At 37.7% G+C, this 13081-nt stretch overlaps 2 protein-coding genes across 9 annotated transcripts; one reads left to right on the forward strand and one right to left on the reverse strand.

The window, feature by feature from the left end:
- Window positions 1–1432: 1432 nt before the first annotated feature.
- Window positions 1433–5120, forward strand: LOC147298028 (beta-glucuronosyltransferase GlcAT14A-like). 6 transcript variants are annotated; one of them, XM_086229805.1, is made up of 5 exons: window positions 1433–1588; window positions 2613–3341; window positions 3429–3504; window positions 3609–3724; window positions 4346–5120. In XM_086229805.1, exons 2-5 carry the CDS (start codon window positions 2765–2767, stop codon window positions 4843–4845), a joined length of 1269 nt encoding a protein of 422 aa, XP_086085931.1. In that variant the 5' UTR covers window positions 1433–1588; window positions 2613–2764; the 3' UTR covers window positions 4846–5120. The 6 variants fall into 6 exon arrangements, with proteins under 6 accessions (XP_086085931.1, XP_086085935.1, XP_086085930.1 ...); XM_086229804.1 differs by having other exon boundaries at window positions 1460–1979; XM_086229806.1 differs by having other exon boundaries at window positions 1460–1717.
- A 444-nt stretch (window positions 5121–5564) lies between these two features.
- Window positions 5565–12603, reverse strand: LOC147298029 (protein SPA1-RELATED 3-like). 3 transcript variants are annotated; one of them, XM_086229801.1, is made up of 8 exons: window positions 12370–12593; window positions 10948–12021; window positions 10643–10800; window positions 8409–9369; window positions 7894–8040; window positions 7450–7761; window positions 6611–6670; window positions 5565–6080 (listed from the first exon to the last, which is right to left on the reverse strand). In XM_086229801.1, the coding sequence occupies exons 2-8, from the start codon at window positions 11866–11868 to the stop codon at window positions 5892–5894; spliced, it is 2748 nt and encodes a 915-aa protein (XP_086085927.1). In that variant the 5' UTR covers window positions 11869–12021; window positions 12370–12593; the 3' UTR covers window positions 5565–5891. The 3 variants fall into 3 exon arrangements, with proteins under 3 accessions (XP_086085927.1, XP_086085928.1, XP_086085929.1); XM_086229802.1 differs by having other exon boundaries at window positions 10948–12024; XM_086229803.1 differs by lacking the exons at window positions 5565–6080; window positions 6611–6670 and having other exon boundaries at window positions 7557–7761; window positions 7848–8040; window positions 12370–12603.
- Between the last annotated feature and the right edge of the window lie 478 nt (window positions 12604–13081).

The following is a 13081-nucleotide window of genomic DNA, read 5'->3' on the forward strand; positions in this document are numbered from 1 at the left end:
CCACCCCCACCCCCACCCCCACCCACTCCCCCTCTCTCTGCCCGACCCACCCCTCCCCCCCCCCAGTCCCATCGTACCCCCTCCCCCAGTCCCATCGTACCCCCTCCCCCAGCCCCAACCCCCGTCGCACATCCCAGCCCCCGCCCCCCTCCCTGCCCTCCCCTCCTCCCCAGCCCACCCCCACCCACTCCCCCTCTCTCTGCCCGACCCACCCCTCCCCCCACCCCAGTCCCGTCGCACCCCCTCCCCCAGCCCCAACCTCCGTCGCACACCCCTGCCCCTCCGCCCAGCCCCGTCGCACCCCCTAGCCCCAACCCCTCCCTTCCCCTCCCCGCCCTGCACCCCTTACCCAAAAAAAATTTTATTTTTATTTTTTTTAATTTTATTTTTAATTTTTTAAATTTGTTTATTAAAAAAAAAATTCATTATTTTTTAAATTTAAGAAAAGACGAAAATACCCTTGCTATTTTGACAGAAAAATTAACGGAGATACTATTTTGACACAAAAAGAAAGTTGAGGTACTTTTTTGCAAGTTTTCAAAGTTGGGGTACTAAATTGATACAAAATGAAAGTTGAGGTACTTTTTTGCAAGTTTTCAAAGTTGGGGTACTAAATTGAAACAACATATAAAGTTGAGGTACTAAATTGTAATTTGCTCTTTATTTTTTTTTGGGCCTCTTGGCCCTTGCTTTGTATTTCTTGTGCCCACTAGGCTCTTTTAATGCATGGCTCATCCTTTTCGACCAAAAACAAAAAAAATCTTTTGTGTATTTTAAGTATATGGGACAATTTAGTCTTCAATGGGATAATGCCACATGGGGCATCATTTTACAATGACGTGAACCTCATATACTGTGAGTCTCACCTCACTGTGAGAGGATACCATATAAAACATGTCCCTTTAAAGATCCTGCCAATTGTGACCTTCATAAAAATATAAATTAATTCATTTGGATTAAATTATTTAAAAGAAAGTATATGAATTTAATGATAATTGATCAAGGTGGATTTGTTCATAAAACTATGGAAAAAAACACTATATAAAAGGTACTTGAAATAAATAGATACAGCGTACAACATTTTAGATTTGAAATGTCTAGATATAACCAATAAAAATTAAGCAATTTAACTATATATAGTAAGTAAATTATTAGATTTGATCTCGGGAGCTAAATTCCCAATATAGAATTGAAGATTTTAACATTTACTAACAGATTTTGTAGATACCAAATTTGGACTTGCATGACTTGAAACCAATACAATTCCTATCCTATGGATCAATGAAATACTAAACCAATCTATGACAACCCTTTATCTCCATTACTTCTCACTCGGACTCACCACACCGAGATACACCTGAGTGCACCACATCCCTCCTCCCCACACCCAAAAAACCAAACAGGGAAAGAAGGTAAAAGGTGATGAAAACAGAGAAACATCAAGTACGAAATGAAACGGAAAGCTCATTAATTGTATACAGAGAGAGAGAGAGACACACAAATAATAGAAGAAACAGTTGAACCAGTTGTTGCCGTGTTGGTGAATCCCAGAAGAGACCCAACAGCATAACGAAACGCCTGAGTCCAAGTGAGAGAGATTCCTTAAAAACAAAATCTGAAACAACAACAAATACCCACTTCTCTCTCTCACGCACCCACACGTCCTCTCGACAGACACACACTCATTTGCATTTTTTTATGTATGAATATGATGATTGTATGATTGTCCCCCTCTCTCTCTCTCTCTCCAAATCTTGTTTTTTTCTTTTATTCCTCAACGTGCACATACGTTCTTGCTCTTCTTCCCCATAAAAATAAAATTTGGTTTCATCTTCTTCTCACATCTCAAGTTGTCTTCTCCCACTCTCTCTTTCATTTTACGGTTTTCAATTTTTGTTTTGCTAATTTTGCTCAAATGGGTTCCAACTTTTCTGGGTATTGTTTAATTTGTCTGTTGAGCTGAAGATTCAGCTGCCTTGGTATGTTCTATGTTTCCTTCATTCAACCTCCTTCTCTGTGAATTTAAATATTCATGATTTTTGTGTTTTTGGTTGGATGATATAAAAGCTGCAAATTTCTGATCTGGGTTTTCTCTGTTTTGCATGGCTGAATCATTGTGCTTTTGTTTGACTCTCTGCAGATATTCGATTTCTGAGCCCTGTGTGACCATGTCATTAGGGCTTTTATGAAGAAAATAGGATTGGGAATTTTCTTTGATTAGGCATAGTTTTGCTATTGATTGTGTCATTATCAATGTACACATCTGATATTTTATTTATATTAAGCCATTGGAAACAGGGTTACAAGCTCTTGTTTTTTAATTATATGTTTTAATTTTTTGCTTGTTTGAATCCTCTGTTGGTTCATAGTCGATTTTCTTGATGCATCATTTGTGTCTCTTCTGGTATATTTTTAAGCTGCTCTTTCTCTCTGTCCCTATCGTTTATCTCCTTTCTTGATTATAAATAATATATAGTTTTGGCAGTTCTTAGCACCAATTCTTGAGCTTAATGTTTACGGCAAGCTCCAATATTCTTTGCTTGCTGCAAATTATATACAACAATTTATGAATCAATGATTTCATTTTAATATTTGGTGTTTTGATTCAACAGCTGTTTCAAAAGTCTGAATTTTGGAATATTTATGAGAAGGGGTCTCAATCCGGTTTCAACGGAGGTTATTTAAATTCCAAAGCATGGTTTTCCAATTGAGGAAAATGGGTATGTGACAGTAACTTGATTGGAGCCCATAATAAGGTTTGGCAATGGGGTCTGCAAACATGGAGAAGAAATGGCTATTCCCTCTTGTCATAAGCTCTTGCATATGCATATTCCTTCTAGCCACTTCCTTGAACTTAGGTCTTGTCTCTTCACCACACACAATCAATTCAATCTTCTCAATTTTCCCATCTCGAGTAGTAGCAAACCAAACTAGTCCAGCTTTTGCTGAGACAATAGTTTCACAAGCTCCACCACCCCCTCCTTTAGTACCACCACTTCCCCGTTTTGCTTATCTAATTTCCGGGTCAAAAGGGGATTTGGAAAAGCTTTGGAGAACTCTTCATGCACTGTATCATCCGTTGAATCAATATGTTCTTCATTTAGACCTTGAGTCGCCGGCAGCAGAAAGGTTGGAGCTCGCTTCACGAGTGGAAAACGAGACCATCTTTAATACAGTTGGGAATGTATTTGTGATTAAAAAAGCTAATATGGTGACTTACAGAGGACCTACAATGGTTGCCAATACTCTTCATGCCTGTGCAATTCTTCTCAAGAGGAGTAAGGATTGGGATTGGTTTATCAACCTCAGCGCCTCAGATTATCCTCTTGTTACTCAAGATGGTTAGTCCATATCATTTTAAAATAGTAAAATTTTCCAGGATATAAGCTTTTGTGCTAAAAGTGACTGATGGATTTGTTTTTGTATAGATCTTCTTTATACTTTTTCAAATTTAAATCGAAATCTGAATTTCATTGAGCATACAAGCCAACTTGGTTGGAAGGAGTGAGCTCTCTCTCTCTCTCTCTGCACTCAACACACCCTATAAATATGTAGAACTTTCAGATATTACTACTATAACTCATACTTTATTAACTTGGGGGTTTCAGGGAAAAACGAGCAATGCCTTTGATTCTTGACCCTGGTCTCTACTCATCAAATAAACAAGATGTATTTTGGGTTACACCCAAACGAACATTGCCGACTTCATTTCAATTGTTTACTGGTGAGTAGTGAATTGGTTCTCCTGTAGTTCTCTGGACTTCTGGTTACTCACAAAAGTTTTAACTATGCAAAATCTAAAATCTTCATGTTGACAAGACTGACTGATGACATGAACATTGGAAATTCTTGATTAAGATCTCATCTTTTATTTTTGTTTAATTTGTCATTTCTTCTGCTGAGAAGAAATTGCCAGGTTACTAGAATTCTTTTTGGTGAGCTTTTGAGGGATTTACTTATAAATACAACCTGCTGTGGAAATCTTGTTCTTTGTAACATGTCTTCTGTGTTTTCTAATTTTCATATGTTCAAGTTGGATACTGAACCAATTTGCTAACTTGATATATTTGCTTCGAACAATTCTAGCGACCAGTTACATGAGTTGGATCAGCAGCTCACAAACTGTTGAATTGTTGTTTGTTCGTTTTCCCTCCCAAACAAACCAATGATAGTGTTGGCTAGGATATGTTATATCAACAGATGGTGTTCCATTGCAAGTTTTGCTCTGCACAAAACTAAAGTTGGAAACATCTGTGCATCCATCTCTTCTTCTCATTTCTGTTTTGTCTAATTGATTTCCTGGTCTTTGTCTTGCATAATTAATCAAGATGCAGCATTGTTGCAGGTTCAGCATGGATGGTCTTGTCACGCTGGTTTGTAGAGTACTGCATCTGGGGTTGGGACAATCTACCGAGGGTCCTTCTCATGTACTACACAAACTTTGTCTCCTCGCCCGAAGGCTACTTTCACACAGTTATATGCAATGTGCCAGAGTTTGCTAAAACTGCAGTCAACCACGATTTGCACTATATTTCTTGGGATATTCCTCCCAGACAGCATCCCCATGTCCTTAACTTTAATGATACAAACAAGATGATTGAAAGTGGTGCTGCCTTTGCTCGGAAATTCAAATATAATGACTCGGTCCTGGACAAGATTGATGAGGATTTACTTCGTCGTAAAAAAGGGGGCTTCACTCCTGGTGGTTGGTGTTCTGGCAAACCCAAATGCTCCAGGGTTGGGAACCCGAACAAGCTTAAACCAGGTCCAGGCGCCCAGAGGCTTCGCACCCTTGTGGATAGGCTAACTTTGACAGCTAAGTTTGGCCAAAATCAGTGTAAATAGATTCTCTGCAAATTCTTGGCGCAAAGAGAGATAGTGAAAGGAAAAGAGAAAGGTAAAAAGAAGACATCTATAAACTGGACAACAGGTTGTTGGGATTTCGGGAATCAATTTTGATGTTAAATTTGTTAGAATTGGGGCAGGTTAGTGTCCTCTTAAGTCTTAAGCATAACATAAGTTGTCACATTCTTCAAACCAAAAAGGTGTTTGGTCATTGTTGTTCTGGTAGGTTCTATATGTAGAACTTTTACAATCATAATCAGTATATTGTTCTTCCACTCCGGTTCGTTTTTTTTTTTTTTTTTTTTTGTCTTCAGATGTTTTGTATTTTATAGACTAGAATTTTGGCTTTGTAATGGTAATGGTTAGAAATGATGGGATGGATACAAATGTAAAGAACTGCAACACCGAAACTGAGTCATGTTCCAAATTTTGGAACACTCTGAGGGCAAACTCATGGAGCATTGGGGGGAATTTATCTTTCTATCAATTTCTCCAATTTTTCTTAAATATCAATCATTCAAGTTTATTTAAACATAATCCAATTGCAATTTCGCTTGATTAAGTATTCGGTGGTGGATCGGATGAATTAGATTTATTATTTTTTAAAAAAACTTAGAATTTTAGTTGAGAAGAGAAATCATTGAATTTATGTTTAATCACTGCTCCTTACCGAAAAAAGTCTCACTTATCCCCATCACACAAAATAAGGAGTCATGCAATTCAAAATTATAGTTATATAAATTGATTTTGAATCGTAAACATTACAAATTATACAAAAAGACCAGTTTTTGACTTTCTTTATCCTTTAAATTTTTATCTACAAATGGCATTTGCACTTACAAGAATATTCTCACTTTTCACATTAACCACATCCGCTATCATCTAATACCAAAATTTGTTGCTTGCAATCATTGAATTCCCATAACCTGCTAAAGCTTATGAGGTTGCAAGCTTCTGGCATAAGATTCCTTTCATTTTTGTTCCCAATACCCATCCTGCCAGAATCAAGAATTTACCATGGAGAGCAAGAGGTTAAATTAATCAAATCAAACCATCTCCAAAATTTTGATATTCCCTGTGGAATTTGCAGCAATTAAGGTTGAGGATTGGCCACGCCAACAAACAGAGGAGATAAACTGTGCAGCATCATCTGTCTCGTGGCCAGAAATTGGGTCTGTGTTCTGAAACTTGTATGACAATGCTGGCATTGGAAAGGCCTTGTGGTAGACGAAAACCTGCTCAACCAAGTGATAATCCAGTAAAAAGTTCAAAAATCTGTCACCAGGAACATAAACATCAATAAATATGAACATTAACAATACCATGTCATGATTACTGAGGCTGGGAGGGAGAGAGAGAGAGAGACATTTTGTTACTATATAGCTAACTGATTTGCTAGTCTCTAGTATATCTCCTAGTAATTTTTATAGCCATAAGAGGGCCATTTTCTTAAATTTGTTTCAGAATAAGCCTTGAAATGCTCTAATTGGACATTTGCCCTTTATAACAAAACTTTCCAGATAATTGGTGGGGGCTCACAGCTATAGTGGTAGAATACTAATCCCACATGATTAGAGGTCACTCTCTTTCCAGGCCTTAGGCCCTCCTTTTGAACCCAAAAAAAAAAAAAAAAAGTGTCCAAGGGAGAATAAAAAACAAAACTTGGCTTCCCTAGTCATAGGCTCATGCATTATAGAAGCTAGGTGAATAACCTGACAAGCATGTGGTAACTGGAAGATGTTTGCCTAAATAATAAGTAAGTTACCTCATTAGTTTCTGAGCCTGTAGCAATGTAACCATCAGAAACTGACAAACCCACAAAGTTCTGCAACAAGGAAACGTATATAAGCTATAAATTGTAAACCACTATGGCCATATTTCCACTTGCATTGAGTAAATGAAAATAATACATTGGGGCTAGGAATTAGTGTAAGACTGCAATGACTGCCTCTGGATAAACAGTATAACAGTGTTTAATCATTAACAAACCACACTCTCAGCCTCTTTTGTGGTTTTCCTTCACAAATATCTACAACCATGATTCATGAAGATGGCAATTGAATAAAAAGCTTTCGCAGTTAAATACTCATGGTGGAAAACTTTTGGACCATCAGAGAGGGTCAAAGAAATTTAACTTAACAACTTGGTCAATAAAGAACAAATTTCATTTAAATAGCACAACCTTAGGTTATTGCTTCAGCCTATGTTGGAGGTGTTGAAAGTTAACTCCTATTGTACCAACACCATGGCCTACCTCTTAACATTGTAAACTTATTATCACAGAAAACAAATCGTGTATGATTCCCAAAGTAAATATTCAGCATGCATTTGAGCTTCTCAAAGATTTACAGAAAATCATTTACATCTAGTAGAACACAAATTTATTGTATACTAATTTCACTTTCAATCTAATACATGTAATAATGACCATAGTAGAACAAAGCATTTAGTGAATATTTTAAAATTCTTCAATACAACACAGACAAATAGATATAAAAAGTTAAAAACAACAAAATCTGTTATCTGAAGAGCTGCCATAAACAGCGAAAATCTGTTCATAATTTCTGCCTAGAGTTGCCTGATATAGTAAATGAGTGAAAGTACCTTCACATTCGTGTGGCCTGTGAATGATAGAAATGGAGTGTCAATGACCCGAGATGCACACGTTGACAAATCCCAAAGCTTCAGAGTGTTGTCAGTGGAAGCAGAAACAAGATTTATCGTATCTACAAACTTGACATAACTCACAGTTTTGCTGTGTCCAATCAATGTGCAGAGAGGAATCTTAGAGTTACGAAGATCATAGTAATAAATTTTATGATCCGCCGAACCAAATGCAAGGGAACGACTAGAATCCAAAGGAAACTGTACACAGCAGACATTGGCCTTTGTTTTTATTGTACCAATACTTGCACCCTGCAGAAGCAACCCACATAAGAGAATCAACTTATCATACATCCAGAATTAAACATACACAGCATGCAAATATATGACTGCAGTACGTTTAGTTTCAAAGCTGACATCCACCAAGTGCAAAAATAGAATTGCCTGATTGATACTCCATAGCTTAACAGAACCATCATCACTCCCGCTGGCCAACATTGTTGGATCTGCTGATGAAAAGTCAATGGACCATACACGCCTCTCATGTTCTCTCATCTCCATAAGTACTTGGCTTCTTGTAACATCCCATACCTGAACATGTTAAGCAATTTAGTTAATATTGTTACAATATAAAACAATTGTTGGCCCACATCCAATAGCTTATGCTTTAGGGAATAGACGACTAATTGTAAACCAACAAACTTTATCATGGTATCAAAGCAGGAGATCATGAGCTCAAATCTCGGCAATTACATCATCCCAATATAAGTTGAATTCCACATGTTGGGCTCTAATGGTTGAGAGAGACCCACATGTAAGGGGGAGTGTAAGAACATAAAAAGTTGTTGGCTTACATCCTAATAACTTAAGCTTTTGGGAATAGTGGTAAACCAACAAACTTTATCAAATACAAATTAATAGAGAGCTGAAAGGTGAATCACAAGTACTGCCCGACCTACCTGCACCACACCTTCAAAGTTACTTGAAGCAACCTGGCTTTTGATATAACTATTCCAACATATACTGCTTAGCTTTGACCTGCTAGCCATTTCAACCACAGGATAGTGGATATCACGATCCTCATTTATGATTGTGTCACATTCAAATACTTTAATTTTCTTATTAACACCAGCTGTAGCAAAAAATTCTCCATCACGATCAAAACTAAGCGAGCATACTAGATTTGAAGAATTTAAAAGATCCCCTTGCTTCAAATCTGCCCTAACTTTTAATTTTGAGAAAGATAGATATTTGCACAAACCCTCAAGGAATGGATCTATCCAACCACTTTTTCTACTTTCACTATGTTGTTCTTTTGATGCCAAATTATTGACAGAACTTCTTTCAGTTGCAACAATAGACCCTCTAATATCACTACTTATTGGCGAATGTCTAATTACAGGTTTCGCTGACTGCTTGATTGGCCTCCATCTCGTCAAAAGATATGCTGACTCAAGCTTTTTAAAGTTCTTCATCAATCTAGAGCTTCTCAAAAGAATACTTTCTTGATTTTCAGTATCTGACTTCTGACCATCCAAATTATCATCACATTCCTCTATGCTGTGAATCTGGATGCCTGGTCTGAACCTTTTTCTGGACCCACTAGCAGAATCATCATCATCAATAATATTCATTGATGGAAAACTTGAGGTTGACTGATCTTCCTTCACCAGTTCTGGGCATAAACCACCATGTTTCTTAGAAATTGTTTGGTGCTTTATAACTTCTTCAATATCAGAACACAGAAAAGAAAGAGTATGCTGTAACTTATCTGCAGCTTCCTGTTTCCGTTGTTGTATAAGCAAAAGAAATTCCAGCAACAACTCCTGCTCCTCTATTTTCTCTCTAAGCTCTATTGCTGCTTCACGCTCTTCCAAATCATCTCTTGGCTCATTAAGGAATTCACTCTGCAGCAACTCACTGAAACACAAAGAAAAGTAGACTTTAAAAATTTGACCTCGCTGAAGTTATGTTGCATATTAAAAAGAAAAGGGAGAGAGAGAGAGGCTTTTATATGTCAGCAAATGCTTCTTATCTTTTAAAAATTCTTATGCACGTCAATGGAAGGGGGTAAATGCTGCCTATTGGGAAAGATACAAGGGGATTTATGAAATGCAACACCAAATCATTGAAGGTGGCATAACCTGTATTTACAATTTACTCCCAGGAATTGAAGACAAACAGCCAAACTTAATCAATTATCAAAAAAAGTAAAGCAATTTAAAAATCCACCAAATTCAATTACCACATGAAGCTTGTGACACCAAAATCCAATTACATCATATCAGATAAACCCACATATGCCAGGCAGTTGCTAAACAGATGCCCTATATTTCAAGAAATAATTTAACATCAAATTCACCAAAGAACTCCTCAATGCAATTGAAAACTGCAGTTCCATTTGTCAAGCCACACTAATAAAATGGCTTCTTCTCATATTTGCTTCTAATCCGCTTCTTTCCAATACCAATGGCATGGGCCAATTTCACTGATTATGAATACATAGAAACCTTCAAACTGACCTAATCTAAATTTGGCATGGACACACTTCTATTTTGTCTGTCCACAGGAGGCCCATTCATACCTATGAGTTACACAATGAGAGGTAACCCTCTCATATCCCATAAACCCCCCAACCTTGGAGAAGGCAGGATTTGACCCAAGGTCCTTGGTAGACACCAGCTATGCTCGTTGTGACTGTCTTTTCAAATTAAAAGAATTCCCAAGTGCAGCCAGACATTTCTAAATACGGCTTAATTATGTTTTTACCACTCATAGTTTCAGTTGATTCCCACTTTACCACCCAAATGTTTATTTGTCTAACTTTACCACCTACAACTATTTCCATGTCCCACTTAACCTTTTCCATCCATTCCGTCACCCAAGCCGTAAAAAATGTTGATGTGGCAAGGGCATTTTTGTCACCAATATTGACGGATTAGCTAACGGAATTGACAGGGAATAGTTGTAGGTGGTAAAGTAGGACAAATAAATATCTGGGTGGTAAAGTGGGAATCAACTAAAACTATGGATGGTAAAAACACAATTAAGCCTCTAAATATTGCTAATACAATTCTTAGAATGGAACTCAACTTATATATTGGTCCTTGTGCTAAAGCACTAACTATATGGCTTTAAAAGAAAAAATAAAAATAAAGTCAGAGATGAAAGTCATTTTGTAATAAGTAATCACCCCAATTTAGGACGACTATTTGGCTCTGGGTGCAGTAGCCATAAGCAAAAGGAAGCTTCCTTTGGCCATTTCAGCAGCAGTTGAGGAGGAAGAACTCGATGTCTCAGACTAGACATGGTCCGGCTCTTTTCTTCTCTTGAGCTAAATGGGCAGAATAACTGGTCACAAGTAGCACCATCATGTTAGTTTACTAAAAACAAGCAGAACTCTAAACAAAGTCAACTTGAATGATTAATCGAATGCATCTGAAGATCTTATTTAACTTAAACTATAAATAAAATCATTGAAAGCTTTAAATGACAAACCTCAAAAAGAAGAACTCCTAATCGGTAAATGTCTGAAGCACAGGAACTTGTACCACCAGCAACCTCTTCGGGACTAGCATACCAACTGCTCTCCATAAGCAATATCTGTTTCATCGGAAATGGTTGTCTCTTACCTTCTAGTTCAACACTCCTGTTTCTGGTTCTATTTTCTACAGTCTCTTGCACTAATGGTTCACGTGCTGCATAGATTGAGATTGACTGCATGCAACTTGTTTCTGACAAAGTATTTGTTGGAGTTGCCATGGATTGGAAGTTTTCACTTCCTAAGTTGCTCTGTTGCTGATGCAAATCGCCATGCAAGGGAGAGGACACATTTTTAGTTTCTGAAGTTGGGCTATTTGGCTCTGGGCTGTTATCCTTGGGGGAATCAGTTCCAGAATCTGAACAAGACGCAGACTCGATAAAGGAGACATGGTTGAAAGATGACATAACAAAGCAGGAAGGCCGCACATTATGAACAACAATTCCTTGGGAATGTGCTACATTAACAATTTCCACTATTTGTCTAAATATGTGCAAGCATTCAAAGACATCAACAGATCGGTGTGGTTTATCCAACCATTGTCTCAAGCTAACATCACCCCATTCAATAGCTTGCACGAAAGGGTCAACTGCCACCTCATTCTCGCAAACCCCAGATAATCCACCCTGGTTTTGTAGGTCATCAGAGTGTGCCACCACAACCCTACTCTCCTTTCTTAAACCAGAATCCTGTGATGCACCACCTGACAAACCAAATCTTCCAACTCGAAGAAGCCTTGGATTCCGGTTTGAGACTCCGGAAGTATTCAGTCCCCTAGAACTATCAGACTTCTGCCAAGCAGACTCGGATGACCCTTCCATTGTTATCCTCCTATAGCACACATCCAAGAAATGGAGGACCACTCCGAACAGACACATACAAGAAATGGAGGAACTCTCCGACTTCTATTACAGTCTCTCACTTCCACCATAACCATCTTGAATCAAAAACTCATTTCGGTGGCAAAAACACATAAAACCCAGTTTCTCATCAAGCACAGCATCTCAACTTCACAAACAAAGACAGATTTCCTGCTGGGCACAAAAGTAGCTTAATGAACGTTCACTATGAAAATTTAAGCACAAACAACAGACACAAGCAGACCACCACCAAGACCCAATCAAAGAATGATCCAACAATCAAAGAATGATCTAACAGATTTCCAAAAAGTAGACTAGAATCACAAAACCCAATACACAGTTCATACTCACAGTCACATATATGCTATTTCAAAGAACAACCAACCTCAAGCACCATCACTCCATCAGCAACAAAAATCCACGAAGAAAAAAACTTTAACAAATATTCAGAACATGGAGTATGTCAAACCACCCATCAGTTTAATATTGCATGAGAGAGAGAGAGAGAGATAGACTTACCAGTACCACCATGAAAAGGGTGTTCTGTTTCTGCTGGGCCAACCTGGAGAACAGTAGAACTTTTTAGCAGCACTAGTCGAAGAAGCTCTACAGCCTTATAAATTCCCAATATTTTCTCAACAAAATCTCCCCACAAAAAACACAGACCGTTTGTAAATTGAAGCAAAAGCAAAAAAAAAAAAAAAAACAATTTCTTTATTATTTTCAAGTTCCCTATTCTTTGTATCCTTATTGGGTCTATCACAAATATTATTACTTTATTGCTTGTTTTGCAGCTTGAGAGCGGAGAGAGGTCATTCTTTCAACTTTCACACCACTCTCTTCTTTATCTTCCCGCTTTATTCCAAACTACCGACGTGGCACAACAAAGGCCTCTAGCTAATTTGAAACCCGAGGCAAAACAGTAAATTAGACAAAAACTTTGTGGGCCATAAATGAAAATAAAAAAAGATCATCTGGGTTTTGTTACCCTTGTTTAAAAGGCTAAGAAAATGACCTGGGCTTTGTTTAAGTTAGGCATGGTTCTGGCTATGGAAAGCGGGGCCTTTCTTTCCCAAAGAAGAAAGTCCTAACTCCTAAATACCTTGGTGGTTGATTGATAAACTAAAGTTTATTAATAAACTATTAGTTTAATCCAAAGTAATCAACCAAATAATTAAATATTAATCCAATGGTGTGGTTCTAGTAGTCATGTTTCACACTTGTCTCTACA

This window comes from Dryas octopetala, chromosome 1 (genome assembly GCF_963921425.1).
Source record: "Dryas octopetala chromosome 1, drDryOcto1.1, whole genome shotgun sequence".
Classification (NCBI taxonomy): domain Eukaryota; kingdom Viridiplantae; phylum Streptophyta; class Magnoliopsida; order Rosales; family Rosaceae; genus Dryas; species Dryas octopetala.

What these genes read in the sequence shown, in the direction of transcription:
- LOC147298028 (XM_086229805.1), top strand. Translation starts at nt 2,765, where the DNA reads ATGGGGTCTGCAAACATGGAGAAGAAATGGCTATTCCCTCTTGTCATA. An exon ending in TCCTCTTGTTACTCAAGATG is followed by an intron (nt 3,342 to 3,428) that starts GTTAGTCCATAT and finishes GTTTTTGTATAG; the next exon opens with ATCTTCTTTATACTTTTTCA. An exon ending in TTCATTTCAATTGTTTACTG is followed by an intron (nt 3,725 to 4,345) that starts GTGAGTAGTGAA and finishes GCATTGTTGCAG; the next exon opens with GTTCAGCATGGATGGTCTTG.
- LOC147298029 (XM_086229801.1), bottom strand. Translation starts at nt 11,868, where the DNA reads ATGTGTCTGTTCGGAGTGGTCCTCCATTTCTTGGATGTGTGCTATAGG. An exon ending in AATAGTCGTCCTAAATTGGG is followed by an intron (nt 9,370 to 10,642) that starts GTGATTACTTAT and finishes TTTGTGTTTCAG; the next exon opens with TGAGTTGCTGCAGAGTGAAT. An exon ending in ACTTTGAAGGTGTGGTGCAG is followed by an intron (nt 8,041 to 8,408) that starts GTAGGTCGGGCA and finishes TAACATGTTCAG; the next exon opens with GTATGGGATGTTACAAGAAG.